The sequence below is a fragment of the Micropterus salmoides genome, unplaced genomic scaffold, assembly GCF_014851395.1.
Source record: "Micropterus salmoides isolate LMB-PRFRI ecotype aquatic unplaced genomic scaffold, ASM1485139v1 Ms_hic_scaffold_7, whole genome shotgun sequence".
NCBI classification, from domain to species: Eukaryota; Metazoa; Chordata; class Actinopteri; order Centrarchiformes; family Centrarchidae; genus Micropterus; species Micropterus salmoides.
In genome coordinates, this window is record NW_024044459.1 from 36,573,890 (window position 1) to 36,594,105 (window position 20,216).

The window sequence follows — 20,216 nt, forward strand, 5'->3', positions numbered from 1 at the left end:
TGTGAAAATCCCACTGATGTACTTGGTCCATTTGCGAACGATCAGTCCGTTCTGGCGGTTTGTGATTCTCCAGGCCGAGATCGTCCAACACCCACTCACAGGAGAAGAGGCGGCCCTGCGTAATACAACAGTGGGTGCAGTTAGGGGAGTACACCTTCCTTTAAGTCTCAAACTCCTTCTCACGCTGTTTCTATACTCCGTAGCTTTTGCCTAATGAGAGTAGGATATAAATTAGATCAACAAAAACAGACTTGTGTATGAAAACATGTAGAGGGATGACAGTAGCTACATGTCGTCAGTCAAGGTTGGAAGCTTTGTTGGCTTTGGAGCCAATAAAACAGTTTACTGAGCACCATTTAGCTGTAGATACATAATTTCAACGTTTGTGATCCGCTTGGCTCTGCTGCAACAGGTCACAGATGTTAGTGGCTATATGCCAAACTTATCTAACCTCTTGTCTTTCTCACTGAGGTTCAGGGTTTTTACTGTAGTGCTTTGGCTCCTCCCACTAAGGTTGATATAATCAGTGAGTTTCTGCCTGCAGATGAGTTATACCTCAGGAAAGAAAACTAAACAACTCTTGGTCCCTGGTAAACATTGTTTTTTATTTCAGCAGAATCCCTGCAACTAGTGCTGCGTTCAGGTCCTCTTGGAATTTAGATAATTCCCAGTTGAAATTACTTCTGGCATGAAAAACTGTTTTATTGGCTCCAATAGGGGACTTTACAAAGTCTCCAACCACAATGAAGTGTTGATTGAAGATACAGTCTATGTAGCTACTGTCATCCCTCTACATGTTTTCACACACAGGCTCTGTCTGTTTCGTGTTGACTTAATGTTTAGCCTACATTCGTCCTTGATGATTCATGTTTTCATTGGGTTTAATGATAATGATGAATGATTAAAAAAACTAAACACTAAAGGACGAGCGCCTTCATTTTCATGGCAAATCACATGTGAAAGACGCCCGTTCTTCTGTCTTTTGACGTCTCCAGTGTGCAATCAGACGCTGGACCAGGCGTCCATGAGTAGCCTACTCTTGCTTGTGATACTCCCACGCGTCGGCCGTCGTGAGTCCTCTCTGTGTCTGCTGTCATCAATTCTTGCCCAAAAAGGAACCTCTACTGGTTCATCACCAAGCATACTGAAAGGAAACAGCTTGCTCAACCCAAAACAGATATCCTGCAGACCTGACTGATAATTTGTGTGACGGGTTCGTGTTGCAACCTAAATGTTCTGTTGGGGAGCAGCCACACCAATCAGCACACTGAGTCCAGTATTTCTATTTTTCAAACTTTGTTTCTAGTGGCGGTGCCCTCGTAGTTCAGGGATTAAGACTCCGACACCAGTTTAAGTCCATCTGAATTGGACCGGATGTTTTAGTCAGGTGTGAAAATGAGATTGGGGAAAAAAGGGAAATGACCTTTTCTGAAAGCAACAGCCGGTCAGATAGCTGCCCAGTCTGGACATGTACTGTTAGTCCTGTCATAAAAGATTTCTAGTTGCATGAAAATACATTTATAGCAATAGTGACTCTGAACCAGTTCAGACTTCACAATGTCAACATGTTTTAACACGTATTTGTCCTCCTTGATAAACAACAAAACATAAAACAACAACAACATAAACATCAGCTTTTAGATAAAGATATGAAATGATTTAGACAAAACAGTTTGCCACATTAAATGACTGGCTGATGAAAAAGTGACATCAACATTGAAAGAACGTCACATCAATATCAGCAAGTGATTGTGATATTATTGTTGGTAATGTTAATATTCATGTGGATGTTGACAGTGACAGCCACAGTGCTGTGTTTATCTCATTATACATTCGATTGACTTCTCTCAGAGTGTTTATAAAGCGACTCAGTGTTTCAATCACACCCTCAACCTTGTTCTGGTAAATGGTATCAAACTCGAAATGAATGAGGGCCCAAACACAGGACACCAGAGCTGAGCAGATAAAGTCCAATGATTTATTAACAAAAAACAAGCACACTTATAGACAGTGGCTGACTCCAAAAGTATAATCCAAAGAACGCAAGACGGAACAATGATCCACAAGCTGGTTAGGCTCACTAAAACAGGAGGCAGAGACGAACACAGGTTACAGCGCATCCGCAATCTATGAGCAACAAACCACAATGATCCAACACAGACTGAACAGAACACATATATTATAGAGCGGGTGCAGCGGTAACGTCAGATCCTATTTACGCTGGGGGGAGAGGGGAGTTCCGAAAGTTGGCCCCTGTATTTAAACCCTACACGGTTAGAGAGCTCGATTTGGCTGTGAGGGTGACCAGAGTTCACTCCGTGTCAGAGTGGAAGTGCCGAGCGTCTAGTTTCAGAAAGGCCCCTTCCCTCTCTCCTTGTTAATATAAATATAAATAAAACAAACCAGTCAACACGCAAATAATGGTGGAATAAATTACACATCACACACTGAAAGCTTTTTTAGTTTAAATGAGTCTTAAGAAGTGAGAAAACCAGGATCCAGACTGTGAGCCGGATCTCCTCTGGAAGACTGATCCAGACTGTAGGGGCCCTCACAACAAAGACCCTGTCCCCTTTGGTTCTTAGCCTGGAGACCTTGGAATAGTTAGCAGAGCCCTACCAGAGGATCTCAGTCTGCGTCCCGGCTCATAGGGGATAAAAGCTCAGAGATATATGAAGCTGCCAGCTCATGTCTGGCCTTAAAGTAATCAGAAGAATTTTAAATCAGTCCTAAAAGAAACAGGCAGCCGCTTCAGGATTCTGACTCTGAGGTGAGTCAGAAGTGGAGCTGCAGCATTTTGGACTAACTGTGAATTGATTTCTGACTCAGACAGGTTTACAGGGAGTTACAGCAGTCGAGGCGGGAGGAGATAAAGACCTGGAGGAGTTTCTCCAGATCTGAGGCTGAAAGAAAACCAGAACCACAATCAGAAATACTTTGACAGTTTGCATGTCAACATACTAAATAACAGAAATAACAATAAAGTAGGAAATATAACAAAATATAGAAATTTAAAATAAATCTAAATCTGAAGCAGTGTGGATATTTACAGTATTTCACAGCAAACTAACTAATTAATAAAACAATAACTGAAAAAACTTTTGTTACGTGAGGTTCAAAACAATCTGGACATTTGAAGGTTTTAATAAATGAGCAGTTATGTAAAAATTAAATATTTATATATTTGTATATTTTAATCTATCCATAGTGTAACTTGTTGCAGTGAAATAAATCATCTGCAATAAAAATAAATAATCTGTACTTCATAACTAGTTAGTATTTACATATTTAGCTTCCGCCCCTTAAAACCCTTTGAAGTGAAAGTAATAATAAAAATAGACACATTTATGCATGTATATTTACATTTAATATTTATTGCCGCATTTACATGTTTGATAATTTGTTTCATAGCCACATTTATTTATTTATGTAGGCACATTTATTTCATATTGACTGAAATGGAAATCATTTACAACAGTAATTGGAAGCTCCTATATATCAATAAAAAGTATAACCACATAATGAACGTACCTGTGTGTTTTAAGGAGTTTGTCACAGAGACAGACAGGAAAAGACTCGCAGCTGATTCTGAGGCTGAAGTTTGCAGGAGAAAATCAAAATAAAGTGACGTTAGAGCCTGTTTTATATTACAGACAGGATAGATAATGGTCAAATCTAGCAGTGACTAATAACACAGTAACAGTGGTGACGGTAGGACTTTTATAATCTGCTTATAGACATATTTTATATTTGATATTGTGACACTGAGTGGGGGAAACGTTGCTTATTACATGAATTAAAATGGTTCTGCACTCAACATGTCACCAAGTCCAGTTAAGACTGTAAAAAGATGAAAGTCAATAACTTCTTCTCTGACTCCAGAGCAGCAGAGTGAAATGATGAAAGCTCCATTTGTTTTTTCTCCTCCACGTTCTTTGAATCGCAGCTCCAGAGTCGGCAGTTAAGGGGAAACTTGAGGGGAACTTAAGCGTTTTGTGCACCTCTTACTGCTGTGAAAGCTGTCAGGCAGTTCAGGCAAAGCCTCAACGCTGTCTGAAACACTTTATTATAAAACCTTCATTTTAGTTGGTAAAAATGGGACGATTTCTTTTTGTTCTCTCTCACATTATAGAGCAGCTGCTGAGCACAGAAACACTAAATGTTAGCTGGGGTTGCCACCTTCAATAGGCCTACAGAAAAATCAGGCCACACCCCTCGGGGGCCAGGACACCAACCACAGGCCCGAGGGTGAGCCAGTGGGGCCAAATCATATTACTGTTGTATTAGTAGAACAACAATTCTACAGATTGGTGAAGCATAACACATAGTTTTATATTCTTCACACATATTTAGATAATTGAATGTGTATTAAATAGCTGAAAACTCTCTTATCTCTTATTAAGTTAATGATTATGAGTCTGACTGTTTATCTAAACCTACGGGACAAAACTACTTAGTTCTTGAACACGGGACGATTCCGTATTTTAAGGGACGGGTGGCGGCCCTGCAGGTCGCTCAGAAAGGAAACAACGAGCAGGACAGAACTATTGTTATTTTGTTTGTCTAGATATTTGTTTCAGACAGAGTTTAATGAGAGAGATTTCTCAGAAATAACGACTCTAATCGCTTGAGTCGTTATTTTAGATTCCGATGGTTAAACTGAAACAGCAGGAAGAAAAAATCTATTTGTGTAGAGTGCGTTTATTTGTGTATTACGTGTAGTTTGTGTGTATTATTCATGTTGAATGTGCTCCTACAGTCTGTGAAAACAAATTTCCTCCACCGAGGACAATAAGGAATGAATCTGAATCTGAAGAGGAGTTACAAACCCGAAATCTCCAGTTTCCTCAGACTGACATGTAGTTTGTTACCTTTGAGGTCATGATGTAACTGAAGCTTGGCCTACACTTACTTATAAAATGAATCATCCGAGCATTAGAGCTGTTTCGTGCTTATGCTCTTTAGTAAAGTTTGATGCTGTTCTGACGCTTTTGATTGGTTCTCATGTTTTAATCTCTGCCAGGTAAACTGCCTCTCACTGTCTTTTTAAAATGGTTAACATTTGAAAACAAAACATTTACGGCAGCATCAAATATGGGGGAAATATATATTATCCCAGTTAACAAATTAAGGATGGGAGGCTTGAACAAGTTGTCTCTGATATCTATAATGCAAACATGTAGCTTTGTTTCACGGCCTGTAGGCTGGTCAATGAAATTAAATATTACCAGTTATATTTTTGAAGTTATAGCTTTAGTCTATTAATGAATACATGTAAAAACACACTCAATGTAATATTTAAACAGGTAAACCCCACAATTCATTGAGTTTTTGCAGCCTAATAAAAGACCAGGTCCAAACGCTAACAAAGTTTCTGGAAGGAAAGGCTATTGCATATTTCAACCACTAGATGGAGCCACCAGGCCCTTTTCTGGAGCTGGAGGCAGGAGGGATGTTCTGCTTTGTCCTGCCAGTCCAGCATTTATTTAAACAGAGAGTGACGGTAGGTGATGGGACCAGCCTTGATACTATCATCAGTCCTCAAACCTGCACAGGCTCACATCACCTGTCTCGGGACTCGGTTTCACTTTTATTTTACTTTACACAGGTTTGAACAGTGAATAGCTTTCCCTGGTGGCTCATCAAACAGAATTAAACCCAAGAAAGGCAGTAAAAGACTTGAAAGCCCAGAGCCAGAGATGCTTTCTGACTCTCAGTAATGCTCACCAGGTTTCACACATAAGTAGGCCTACATAACTAATGAGAACTACAGGCTGCGTTAAAATATTTACTCTACTTCACTAACATAATAAGTATTTTACACTGGAGAAAATAGCAAATGAAAATAAAAAGTTTACAACTGCACAGATTTGTTTTGGAAGAGTTTTGTTTTGACAGGACAGTAGATTGTTGAAGCTGAGAGTTTTTAACAGTTATAGCAGCACAGAAAGAGAAGCTGAAGGCAGGTGAAGTTCTGCACAGCCTGCAAACTCAGTGATCAGCTTCCTCTGGTCGCAGTGCAGCCTTCTCTTTGATAGAAACACAAGTCAAAAGGTCAGAACCTTGTTGCCTGTTGGCGCCACAGAAGGGGGCAGAGTGACCTCTGATGGTTGAGCTCCCTCATAGCAAGAAGGCCTATAAATATGTTACAAAACTAAAATATAAATTAAGTAATAGAAACTTAAATAAAAGGCTAACTGCTGTCCTAAGCTACATATAACATTAGTTCAGTTTCCAGCATATAATCATTGCTTAGCCGGAAGTAGTCAGACTCTGTGTCAGACAGCCTGACAGCAGAGTCTCCGGATATACATAAATTAACATTGTGTGAACTTGATACCTTGTCTCATCTGATCCTTTTCATCAACGAATTCGGGGAAGTCGTTGCACTTCAACAAAACAAAAAACAGATAAACGGTATTTTCGTTTTTGTATTACAAAGGAATTATTATCCAGAGATACCCAGACCGTTTTCTTGTTTGTTCATTTATTGGTTCAAGCGAAAAAACAAACTATCAGAACGTACACGGACCGAGACCGGGTATTTTTATACAAAGTACCCACATTTGTTCACTACAAATGGCACCAATTCAATCCTGTACAAGAACATCACAGACCCCCCGAGAGTTGATGTCAAATGCAATGTGTTCCCAAATAGTTGGGTAAGTTGTTACAATCACACAAATGAATCAAAAAGACTATATGATAATCTTCCAAAACAGGTGGTGATATCAAGAACAATGTTTCTCTCTTGCTGTAACTGACTTTGTCTGATGACTCATGTGCACGAACAGTATGTCTATGTAAGTTTATTTATAGAATAAACTTCCTTAAACGTATACTTACTTACTTACGTAATACTAATAAACTGTTCCTAATTAAAGAACATCTCTGTACATCCTTAGGTCTAACTTAAAAGAGGTGTGTGTGTGTGTTTATTCTTATTCAGAGTCACAGTCAGTGTTTGTCTACAAGACAAGTAGACAAGTTGGAGTGACGATATACACGCCAACATGTGTACAACATGTGAATGGGGAGTACTGGTCACAGTGCTGACAAATGAATGCTGGTAACCTGCTGGAGTGCAGCTTTGTTGGGCCCTGACTGCAAAGGGAATCTGTAAAATATTAAAATACAGAAAGTACCTAGTTTTATCTATGGAGGATGGTTGTAACATTTACATTTCTTCATTTAGCTTTTATCCAAAGCCACTTACATTTGCCATATATGTCAGAGGCCTCTGGAGCAACTAGGGGTTAAGTGTCTTGCTCAGGGACACAGTGGGGAGTTGAACCTGGATCTCTCACACCAAAGGCAGCTGTCTTATCCACTGCGCCGTCACCACCCCGTCACCCTGTCACCACATCACCACATTTTTAAAGAAGTGTTACAACACACCCCACCTCTGTCAGCCCATGCTGAGCTAGCTGTATTACCATAGTGGTTTGAAATTAGAAAGGAAAAAATGCATCACATGTTGCCTGAGAAACTTTATTTCTATCTAATATAAGTCAAACTATTCTATCTGCAATAGTATAGATATTAAATAAAATATAGTCTTGGTCAGAAAATGTACTTTCATACCTCTCTATATATTCTGAATGCACCTCTTTCCAGACTTGATGACCACCAGGCCTGATTAGGGAGGAAGCAGGTAAATACTGAAATGATCACCAAACTCCTTTCTTCTCTCTATTTGGTGGAATTGGTGTTGTTACAACTCTCCCCATGTTACAGCCCTATTTTCATTTTTGAACTACAGACGAATTAGGGATTATCCACAGATCCCCGGACCATTGCTCAACATTACAGAAAGTCTTGAAGCATAATAGTCGAGGACAAACATTTGAACATTTAGTAATCAAACATAAATGAGGAACTGGAATCACCAGTTTGCTGCAATATTCTACTTCCTTTACCCTGTTGGAAATGACAGAAGAATCATTAGTAATGTCTGAGGATGTTGTTTGAAGTTTAACTCTTTAAAGTAGTCCAGGATTGAGAGTGATCCATGAAACATGAGCTCTGATGATGTACCAGAGAGTTGACGGCGTTAAAATGACTTCATGTGCATAAAAGCATCCTGGGTAGAAACTATAGACTGTTCTTCTGAACACCTTTTTGTTTATGTCTTGAATTAGTTCAGTTAGTTGTAAATAAGTGTTTAATTAGATTCTTACCTGATGATGGTCTGAGGACCAAAGCATCAATATTAGTTCTTTCACAGAGTTTCTCACAGAATGCACCTCTCTAAAAGACTTCTGTTTTAGTTATTAAAGCTGTCCAACTTGCATTGATTCTCTCTCTGCTTGTCAAGTCCAGACTTTTTCAGTTAGTTTGACATATTGCAAAGGTCAGTGATGGTGTATATTTGTCTGATACCATAACATGACAAAAAGGCTGCAAGTGGACAATAGTTATATATGAGAAGATATCGACTGCGGCAAGCGGAAGTCTTTTTGTTTCTGGAGCTTTTTTGATAATTTGCAACTGCTGAACATGTTAACTAACCGCTTCCTCTTTCCCCTCTCAGCTGTACTATTTTAACAACTCTCTGGTCAGAGTTTTCACTCCTTCTTACTGGCAGCTGATGACTAAGAGAAGACATTTCATGTTTGCTGTTGAATAAAGTAGAGAGTTTTGTCTGGAAGCTGCTGAACACTGAGGAGACATGGAAGCTGTGATTGGACTGTTGCTGATGCTGCTCGGAGTCTCTCATGGTGAGCTGATGAACTTCTTTAATTGGACACATTTTATGCAGTTATGAGATAAATACATTCAAAATGTACAGTCTGACATCCTCCTAATGCGGAAATGTATTAATTAACTAAAGGTTCTACTAAGAGGAGGGATTTTTCACCAGCTGAAGTTTGTTTTATTTGGTCATCGCAAGAACATTTTCCTGCCTGCATTAAGAGATACTTACAGTTACAGTCCCCATATAAGTTTCAGTGAAACAAAGATCTAATTAAATAATCATGTTTTTCACTAATGTAATTTAAAATGTCACCCATGTTCTTTATAAATCCCTGTTTCCTGAAATGTGGATGTGGATTTGTTGATTTTTGGATTTTTAAATAACTTTTGTTTTAAGGTGTGGAAAATGATGCTGAATGCTGAACGTATTAAAAGTAAATCCACTCGCAGTACTGAATGACCCATTCAAAGTGTTGCTTTTCATGTTAACATATGTATCATATATAATAGTATGTATTATTAGATTATTATTACTGTTACGTCCCCGCTGTCTAGGGGTAGGAGAGACGTAAACATAAACCAGATGGATTTGGTATGGGTGGAAAGATTATTTATTAAGCAGTCAGATACACACAAAATAGTCAAACAGAAAATGGGCAAGTGGGTGCTGCGTAAAACAAAGAACCAAATATAACCAAAAGAGATCCCTCCTACGTGGGGGATTACTAAACTACTTGAAGAAAGATAAACAAAAACCTCTCTAGCCGTTGCTCAGAAGTGGAAAAACACAGGGAGCGCAGCACCCCTACACCTAGTGTCACTAAACAAATATTTAACTACCAGGTGTGGGTAATCAGTGAACGAGCTTCCCCTAGCCCAAGTCTGTAGACTATCCCAGGTGAGTTACCAACTCTCAGTAATACCCAGGTCTCACAAACACAGAAGCTGTTTCCACTGAGGATACATGCACACACAGAGTTCAAGGTTAGGACCAGCGTCAGGGCAAACCACATGGCAAAAGGTAGCTGCCCTGAATCAGCAGCAGACCAGCCTATTTGAGGGGGAAGGCACGAAGGCGGTCCTGCAGGCGGCTTGGCGATTGGAGTAGGGGTGGTGTGCCGCTCCAATCGGAATCGTCGGAGGTGGGAGGCGGGATCAACCAGGCTTGCCGAAGTCCAGCCAATCCCCCGCCTCACAGTGTAACATGCAGGGAGAAACACAGGCAGCCGTAACATTACTGATGCATTATTACTGAGGACCACATGAATACCATTTTAATGTTGTTAAAGTAAAGTAAAGTTAAAAGTACAATATTTTCTCCTGAATGTATTGGAGAGGAAGTGAAATGTAGCAAAGCAAATAATGAAGTAAAGTACAAGTACCTCAAAGTTTACTTTAGCAAAAGTACTTTCAGTTCACTTCTGCTCAAATGCCTGTATAATAACTTCCTGTTTGGAAACTGTGGTCTGCATCAAAACCCACTGTCTCTGTCGATCTGTTACTTTAGAAGAAAGCAAAGAGCAAAATTGTTTAAATTTATTTACAGCTTTTGTGTGGAAACCTTCTGTTACAGCAGAGAGGATGGAGCTCACTGTTTGGGAATTCACTTTAGTAAATTTACTTAATTACACTTCACGCCTGGACACATTTCTGTGTAATTCTTCTCTGCACTAGAATAAGTAACAGGTCTGAGAGAAACAGCTGCAGTGAACCTCCTGTTTCTGTGAGTTTAACATCTCGTTGTCGTTCATCTTGCTGTACTTATATTTCACAACTTGCAGGTGTGGAAACATGTGATGGCAGACAGGATGGAGCTCAGTGTTATGGAGCTTTGGGAGGAACTGTGGTCCTCCAGCTGATGGACAGCGCCTCAGAAATATTTAGATACCAGTTGTTAAGCAAAACAACACTAATTCTTAAAGGGAAAAAGAATCAGATTGTGTTTAATGTGATGGAAGACAGATCCTCATTTACTCCCAGTGATGGAACATTTAGGATCAACAGACTGAGCTGGACTGATGCTGGTGAATATACTCTTGAAATCTTTGATTCAAATGGACGGAGATCAGAGCAGCGGACTCTACATTTGATCATTCAAGGTAAATAACTGTTTTTGCCCAATGGACTTTAATTAATTAAATTTACTTAAGTAAAAGAACACAAGTACCTACAAAATATAATCAGAGCAGGCTATTACAAGTTAAAGTAAGCCCATTGTTCCACTCTACATGATACCACATGGTGGTGCTGTGGGATAATGCACTATAGGAAAAAGGAGGGAAGTGTGTTGCTGTTGCAGTTCCATGTATGCCATGTTGGAGGCCATACCTTGCTTCTGTTAAAAAAATCAGTAACCATCCCAGCCCATCCTGAGTCCTTCTACACATTACACTCACAGTCCTGACGCATTACCATGTAAGTAGCATGTTGATGCCAGCAACTTTAATATTCATGTAAAATATGAATCTGAAAAGTAACTGCTAATTATAGCTGTAAAATAAATGTAGTGAAGTAAAAAGTAGTATGTTTCCCTCTGACATGTAGTTGTGTATAAATCAGCATGACATGGAAATAGCAAGCAAGCAGGTTTATTTCTACAGGAGCTTTTATAAACAAAGTGCTTTACAGAACTGAAGAGGAAAGTACAAATACAAAGATACTTCAGAGAGAAGAAAACAAAGAAATAAAATGAAATTAATAATTAACAGACAAGATATTAAAAACAAGATTGAAACAGTAAACATAAGTTTGTCAAAGTGCTTTACAGATGCAAAGAAACAAATACAAATTAAAAGTACTCCAATAAAGTACAGGTACCTCAAAACTAAACTTTAACGCAGTACTTTAGTAAATTTAATTACTTACACTTCACGTCTGGACACATTCCTGTGTAATTCTTAGCTGCACAGGAATAAGTTCACGTTTTGCTAACAGGTGTGAGAGAAACAGCTGCAGTGAACCTCCTGTTTCTGTGAGTTTAACATCTCGTTGTCGTTCATCTTGTTATTTTTCAATTTTTTTTATAACTTCTCTTTCACAACTTCCAGGTTTGGAAACACGTGAGGCCTCCACTGAAGGTAAGGAGACGGGCATGATAGTGTCCATTAAAACCTGCACTCAGATCACACCTGCCAGAGATGAATCATAGCACTTCACTAAGTGAAAAATAACTCTCCTGTCACAGCTTGACGTCAAATGTTTGTGTGTCTTGTGAACGTTTGTTTGAACAGATCGCTCCCAGCTCATATGTGGCGTGCGAGCAGCTGTGGTGATTCTTTTATTAACTGGAATCACCGTCTATTTTCTTTGGAAGAAAAAGAAGTACCAGACAGCTGAAGGCTCTGCCGACCCTCGAACGATGAAAAGTCAAGAGAACTCTGTTGTGATGGTTGAAATGAGAAGTTCTGCAGCTGAAGTTTAACATTCTGAAACCAAACAAGCGTCGCCGCTCACCTGCTGTGATTTGCCACGTGTCTTTCTGGATGTGTAAACAGGGTTTAGAGTGAAAACTGTCTTTTTTATTCTTCTCAAATTTACTTTTCAGCAGCTCACTGTGAATACCTACCCATACAAAGGTGTGAGTGTTTTCTGCTTTTTAAGCTCTGACAGAACAAAGTCTTTTTATTGTAACCCTACTTCTATGATCACAAGTGGACCAGCCGACTATTTTCAGATTTTATTAGGAGATAAAAGTTTTTAACATTGTCTATTAAAACCCAAACTGTACACCGTAACAATTATGGACATTTTCACATGTACAATAAAGGTGTTTAACTCTTGAATTATGTACTATACTCTCACCGGCCACTTTATTAGCTTGTACCGGGTTGGACCCCCTTCTGCCTTCAGAACTGCCTTAATTCTTGGTTGCATACTTTCAACAAGGTGTTGGAAACCTTCCTCTGAGACTTTGGTCCACATGACAGCATCACACAGTTGCTGCAGATTTGTCGGCTGCACATCCATGATGAGAATCTCCCGTCCCACCTCATCCCAAAGGGGCTCTGTTGGACTGAGATCTGGTGACTGTGGAGGCCGCTGGAGTTCAGTGAACTCTTTGTCATGTTCAAGAAACCAGTTTGAGATGATTTGAGCTTTGTGACATGGAGCATTATCCTGCTGGAAGCAGCCATCAGAAGATGGTTCACTGTGGTCATAAAGGGACAGAATGGTCAGCAACAATACTCAGGGAGGCTGTTGCATTTAAACGACGCTCAGTTGGTGCTAAGTAGGGCGGATTCAGGTATATTGGGACAGTTTCTGTAATTCTATCTTGTGATCTCGTTCTTGTCATAAAGTTAAAAAAGTAACCCAACATATATTTCTATTTCAAGATGTCTGCTTTCTTTATGTGAAGAAATTAAGTGTGTACATTATTTATTTTGTTGTAGTTGACACAAAACTCATTTCATGAACATGTTTGGTAATTTGGGACGCAGTTTTATTAGTGTATAACCGTTTACCCTGTTGAAAGTTACGTGATATTATTTATTAGCCTATCATTTCTTGTGATAGCTTAATTCATTGTTACATCAGCAAATGTCAACAAAATATGTTAAAATCATCAAAGACTCCAACAACAACAGCAACAGACCTTAAATTCATCATAATAATAAATCCACAGATTAAACAAAGTGAGCAGCAAAACGCCTTCATGCATCAGCATCACTTCTTGATTAGACTTAATTATATGTTACAGAACAACCACATTAAACATAGTAAACATTTGCTTTATTGTTTACCATTGTCAGAAGATTGTTGGAATAGGCTAATTTGACCAAATGATAAGGCCTTCTACAGACTATGGGATTACATTACATTTACATTTACTCATTTGGCAGACGCTTTTATCCAAAGCGACTTACATTTGAGGAACAACATACAAGCATCAACTACAGATCTACAACTGACAATACATACTAGTAAGAGCAGCAATAAATACTAGTAAGAGCTCACAGTACATATCACATCAATGGGGTAGATACCTAGGGAAGGAAGTAAGAGTTAACAAAAAGTGCAATCAATACAAGATCATTGTAGGGGATAGAAGAAGAGCACAGGAAGTGCATGTTAGAGGTTAGGAGTTAGAGGTGTTATAAGAGGAAGTGTTCTCGGAAGAGATGAGTTTTCAAGAGCTTCTTGAAGTTAGAGAGGGACGCCCCTGCTCTGATGGCGTGCGGTAGCTCGTTCCACCATCGTGGTGTCACAGATGAGAACAGGGACTGGGATTGCTTTGTGTGAAGGGATGGCAGAGCCAGGCGGCGTTCGTTGGAGGAGCGTAGCGGCCGAGAAGGAACGTAAGTTTGTATTATGGAGTTTAGGTAGATGGGTGCAGACCCAGTAGTCACTCTGTATGCAGCATTAGTGACTTGAATTTGCTTCTGGAGGCCACGGGGAGCCAGTGGAGGTCACTGAGTAATGGAGACATGCTGCTGCGTTCTGAACCATTTGTAAGGGTTTCACTGCACAAGCTGGAAGACCTGCTAGGAGGGCATTGCAATAGTTGAGGCGAGAGATAACCATGGCCTGTACCAGAAGCTGGGTGGCGTACTGAGTGAGGTAGGGCCTGAATTTCCTTATGTTGTATAGAGCAAAGCTGCATGACCGAGAGACAGCAGCAACATGGTCTGAAAAGGACAGCTGGTTATTAATCATGACACCCAAGTTTCTCACCACCTTGGTTGGAGTGATGGTTGAGGAGTCAATTTGTAGTTTGATGTTATGGTGGATAGATTGCTTGGCTGGAATGACCAAGAGTTCAGTCTTAGAGAGGTTTAGTTGAAGGTGTCAAGCCTTCATCCATGCAGATATGACCGATAGAAAGTCCGTGATGGTGGGATAGGTAGAGTTGCGTATCATCTGCGTAGCAGTGGTAAGAGATTAGCATCATTAGTAATAGCATCTTACTCTATCTACTTAACAGTTGCCTGTAGGTTACATCTCTGTGGTTCTGTGTTGACATATATGTGTGGTCCCTCTGTATATCTGGTTTTATGAATCCACACTAGTGATAAATTTCATTTTAATAGCATTTAACACTGTCCCAATATACCTGAAACATGCAAGCAAGCAAGAAAATGTCCTAATTTAAAAAATGTAAACAACGGGGTAGACTAAAATTGATAGACTATTAACTTCTGTTACAAGGATATTTTACACACGGACCAGGTAAAGCAACAGTGAACACACAGAGTGCAGATGTTGGTTTCAGTTGTTTGATAGGCTGACGCTACGTCATTAATAAGCCGACGTGCAGCTCACCTGCTGCCGTGATAACGGATTGCGGGTAGTGATGTGTGATACCACTTAATTCCTATACGATACAATACCAAGTAATACCCAGGATACCAATACCAATACTTTTTACATATATTATTTCTAGTTTAATGTGACTCAAACTACTGTCATATTCTTTAATTATAATAGAAATATCCTGCTCAGAACTGCCGCTTCATAACATCATCCTATTATTGTACTTAATCTTGACTTAACCTCAGATGTTTAGCGAAGTCTTTGCACACACCATCACACACAGCGTCATTATTACCTTGACAGCTAAAATACAGCCAGATGTTTTTACAGTCAGCCAGTCAGTACTGAATCGCGGGAAATGTAAAGGGCTGCAGCGGCTCACTTCAAAGAAGCTCCGTCATCCTGGTGACAGTAAGACACTTACAATAAAACACATACTGACTCCAAATGACTGAGTTTAGATATCGATCCTTTTATATGAGTATCGATCCTACAGCAGGAAACATTGGTATCAGAAATATCGATACTTTAGGATCGATCAGCACATCACTAATTGCAAGTGGAAATATACGGAAAAAAGACGAGTTCTCACTCTTAGGCGACTTTATAAAACTTACTGCTGATGGAGAAAATGAAGCAGACGGGGGGGAGAGACAGAGAGAGACGGGGTGTTTACCTGATGAGCGTCAGTGTGGGGAGAAGAGAGCGAGGCAGGTGCCCAGCATAGGCTACTGAAAAACAAAAAGAAGAATATTCGTGGTCATTAAAACCTGCTTTCACAGGGTGCTATAATGTGAACATTAGAGATTTTTTTTTTCCGGGGGGCGGGGGTTGTCTGTCAGCCATCGCCGACGGATGCGGCCCAACCCTAGTAGCCCACTAAGGGGCCCAAGTGTGCCAAGAAAATATCCCCCACACCATTACACCACCACCACCAGCCTGAACCGTTGATACAAGGCAGGATGGATCCATGTCGCAGCTGAAATCGAGACTCAGACCAGCCCGTCTGGCACCAACCACGTTCAAAGTCACACAAGTCGTCTTGACCACGTCTATGTGCCTAAATGCATTGAGTACCTGATAAAGTGCCCAGTGAGTGAGTGTATGTGTATACAGTCCCCTGCAAAAGTATTGGAACGGTGAAGCAAATTCCTGTTTTTGTTGTTCACTGAAGACATTTGGGTTTAAAATCAAAAGATGAGACAAGAGTTCAGAATTTCATTTCTCATTTCCTGGTATTGGGAGATTTTCTATGGGTACTTCAGGTAAATCAGCCATGTTAAACACACTTTGTGAAAATTGTTTTTTGGATAATCCAAACAGGATTATTTTATTAGGACAGAAAACCTGCGTGGCAAAAATGCAGGAGCCAGCCTTCATTGATGTTTTGCTCCATTATTCCCAGAACATCTTGGGATGGTGGAGCAATCAGTGTCAAACAGTTATGTGTCATCAGTCTCTTTAGGTGAGCCATCTTTTTGCTGACATTTTGAACAATGACTGTACCTTTAATGACTGCAGGGAATTGACTCATCAGTTTTAGAAGGTGTGAGGTTTCCCTCTACAGGTTTACAGAGGCGTTACTGTTGCTTTAGGATAATTCTGTATTCAGAAAATAAAGATCGATATTAAAATAATCATATAATCCTCCTCACTAATGTAGAGTGTAAAACATGGTTACTGCTGCAAGTGCAATGTCAGAAGTCTTGCTATTTTAGGTCATTTGACTTTAATCAACAGTTGCCAGTGGAGGGCGACAGAAGCTAAGAGAGGAAAGAGAGAGGAGGGGGGTGTTTCCATGAGGAATTATACAGATAAGCTTCAAACCAGGAACGTTGAAGAGAAATAGTTTGAGCTGTGGGCGAACAGCTCAGTGTGAATATACATATTTTAGCTCCTTGTGTTCGTGTTATAAACGAGGAGCTGAAATAAGCAGTTCAGTTGGTTAATATTCAGGTGATTAATCTGAAGCTGTAGCTTTTGTTAGTTGAACATTATTCTTCGTTGTAAATCCAATAAGCAAAATTCTAGGTGTCTCTCAAGAAATGTCATACAAAGTTCTCTGTCGTTTATAATATTTTGACTTCACTGTCTAAACTAGAATTTAAAATACAACTTGGTGTGTGTTGTAGGCAGGGGCAGTTTGAGAGTTTGAGCCAGAATCTCAGGCTGTGAATTTTGATTAAATGTAACTTGTTATTCATTTAGGGTTAATAAATATAATGCATCAGATGCTTTTGCAGAAATGACAACAAAGTCATGTGGTTTGTAATAATGTATTTGTTAATATTTGAACATGGACTCCTCAGAAATGTGAAGGAGAAATGTCTGTCTGGAAGCCGCTGACTGGTTCAACAGAGGCTGAACACTGAGGAGACATGCAAGCTGTGATTGGACTATTGCTGATGCTACTCGGAGTCTCGGAGCTGTTTAATTAACAACTAACACATATTAAAACTGAAACTTCTTGCACAGCTATTTGTTTCACACCCATTTTTGAGTGGCCTTTTATTGTGGCCAGCCTAAGGCCTTTTATTGTGGCCAGCCTAAGGCCTTTTATTGGGGCCAGCCTAAGGCCTTTTATTGTGGCCAGCCTAAGGCCTTTTATTGGGGCCAGCCTAAGGCACACCTGTGTAAACTCTATGCTGTCTGATCTGCATCTTGATATGCCACACCTGTGAGGTAGATGGATTATCTCGGCAGGGGAGAAGTGTTCACTAACACAGATTCTGACAGATTTGTGAACAATGTTTGAGAGAAATAGTGTTTGAAATGGATATCGGAGCTTTTCTAATGTTCAGTAACTTTTTAAATCTAGTTATTTAAAAGAGCAATTGCAAATCCAGACATCAATTCCACATCATTGTGCGATTAGTAAAAATCACAATTATGAATTAACCCATTAAATTATTCATTAAAGCGTTTAATCCCTGATAGTCCGTTTTTAGTCAGTCTGACAGCCTGAATACAACCTTCAAATGTATAATGCAACTGCAAAACTGTCTGCTTCTTTCTGAGATCACTTTTTCCAACAAATCTGACAATATTTCTCCGGGGAGTGCAGTAGCCTAACAGACTGCGGCTGTGCAGGCAGTTTGTCGGTCTTAGCAACAGTAACTAAGGGGGGAGGGGCTTAGCGAAGGGTCTCAGCTGAAGTTTACAGAAACTCCACAAGATGGCGCCCGTGTCACTAAAACAAAAACCCCAGAGGGAAAAGTGACGTTAGAGCCTGTTTTATATTATAGACAGGATAAAAGTCTCATAATGGTCAAATCTAGCAGTGACTAATAACACATGAGATTAACAGTGGTGATGATGGTAGGACTAAGGGGAATCTTTTAATCTGCTTATAGACATATTTTATATTTGATATTGTGACACTGAGTGGAGGAAATAATAATAATAATAATCTTTATTTGTAGAGCACTTTTCAAAAACAAGTTACAAAGTACTTTAACAAGTGTAAAGACAATAATACCCAAGAGACAATAATACAAAAACTTCACGATCGGGTTCAGTAGTGAGGAAATACTCCTGAGTTTAGCCCACAGTCTCTATCATGCACCTTAAAAACCTTTCCGTGGATTGGGCGTCTACAGACGAAAACACCAGAGTTTTGCTTTTTTGTGACTTTAATTTCAGGGAATTTTCAGATTTTTCTTCTTGTAAATTTGAAACCTTCATCTAGGATTTTTTTTTTCTTGGTTTATTAACCCCCACCCCGTAATTTTTGCCACGTAAAATAGTCAATCTAAATATGTGAAAACACTCAGCAGAACTCAATTATAGCCTACAGATGGGCTCCATCTAAGAAACTGTCCTGTTAATTAATTAAGATTCCTCTCTAAATCCCCGAGGCTGCAGGACTCGCTGTCTGAACGTGATGCTGTTGTGTTCAGAACTTCAGTGCAGCCGCAGAGGAACAAATCAGGCTGAAATCTAAACATATTTTATGAAGTGGTGTGTATTAATACTTCATCATTAACACTGAGTACAGATGTGGTGTGTAGTCCACCTGCAGGGTAACCTCGAGTTAACCACGAACAAATCCTGCTCGGAGCGGTTTAGAGATGCGGCGTAATTGCCATGGCAACAGACCTCGGGTAACACCCGTCCACCTTTCGTAGTACGGGTTAATCAGGAAGTTACACCCGACGTCACCAAGTTACTCCTGAAGTTACCTGGATAAGCCAGTTACCCCGCTTCGTAGTACAGGCCACAGGTTAGAAGAAAACAAATAGAGAGCAGCTAAATTCTGTCTATCATATGTTTCAAAATATTGGATGTCTTTAAAGCTTTCTTGTTTTTAACACTCTGCCAATAGAAAAATCTAAGTTTTTAGGGTCAATATGAAACAAGTGTCTGTTTGGAAGAAACTGCATATATTTAACTTTATGAATATGATGTTTACCCAGAAGACATAACAACTTCACCAGATCAGCAATTTCACAGTTTATAGATTCCACATTCAAAAGTAAGACCATGCTTTCAGATAAAGGGACCGAGATCTTATGAGATTCCCATATTAATTATACCATTTGTGACCAAAAGTCATTCAGTCATTCAGATTATAAACTACTTGCTGCACTTTATGCTAAAAGGTTAAAATTGTGTTTAGAGGAGATTATTTCTCCAACGCAGTCGGGCTTTATGAAGGGCCGGCACATTTCCAATAATATCTGTCATGGTTCTGGATATTTTATATTACTCTGAGTTATTTGACGGCGAGTCATTGATCTTGTGTTTGGAGGCTTTAAAATATTTTGGGAATAATTTTAAAGAAACCTTTAGAAATATCATACGTACATTTTATACTAACATTAATAGTTGTGTGTCCTTATGGCACTTGCCCCCCTTTTGAGGTCCACCGTGGGATCAGACAAGGGTCTGATCCACGGTCAGTCCTATTTCATTTTCATTTTTTATTTTTAATGGCTGCTGAACTTCTTCATTTGTATATTGTTCATTGTGTGAAAGTACAGGGTATAAAGATAGGTAACAATACTTTACTCATTAGTCAGCTGGCTGATGATACCTGTTCGTTCCTCCAAAATGGACTCCAAGTACCAATTATTATAAATGCTTTAAAAGTATTTTCACTTGCATCTGGTCTCACAATTAATGAGGATAAGTGTGAAATAGTGACTGTACATGATACAAATATCCTCTCAGTAGACGGGGTAAAGGTTAAAAAAGTTGTTAAATATTTTGGTATCACTATAAGCAAATATAAAGAAGATAAGACAAGACAGCATTAGAGGGCTCCT

The 20,216-nt window shown here is 39.5% G+C and overlaps 2 protein-coding genes and 1 long non-coding RNA gene across 6 annotated transcripts in view; all 3 read left to right on the plus strand.

Moving 5' to 3' along the window:
• The window catches only part of LOC119891530 (scavenger receptor cysteine-rich type 1 protein M160-like), a 667,824-nt gene that overhangs the window by 378,589 nt on the left and 269,019 nt on the right, over positions 1-20,216 (plus strand). The window lies entirely within an intron of this gene.
• The window catches only part of LOC119891565, an 82,239-nt gene that overhangs the window by 34,637 nt on the left and 27,386 nt on the right, over positions 1-20,216 (plus strand). For 3 of the 4 annotated variants that reach the window (XM_038703312.1, XM_038703310.1, XM_038703313.1), the window contains exon 2: positions 10,479-10,796. In XM_038703312.1, coding sequence (XP_038559240.1) covers positions 10,479-10,796 — 318 coding nt within the window. Of the gene's footprint in view, positions 1-8,554; positions 8,721-10,478; positions 10,797-20,216 lie in introns of those variants that run through there. The other variant, XM_038703311.1, reaches the window with a different exon arrangement.
• LOC119891618 lies at positions 10,803-13,016 on the plus strand. The gene is made up of 3 exons (XR_005442460.1): positions 10,803-11,112; positions 11,745-11,774; positions 11,928-13,016. It is a non-coding gene; the product is annotated as an uncharacterized LOC119891618 (long non-coding RNA).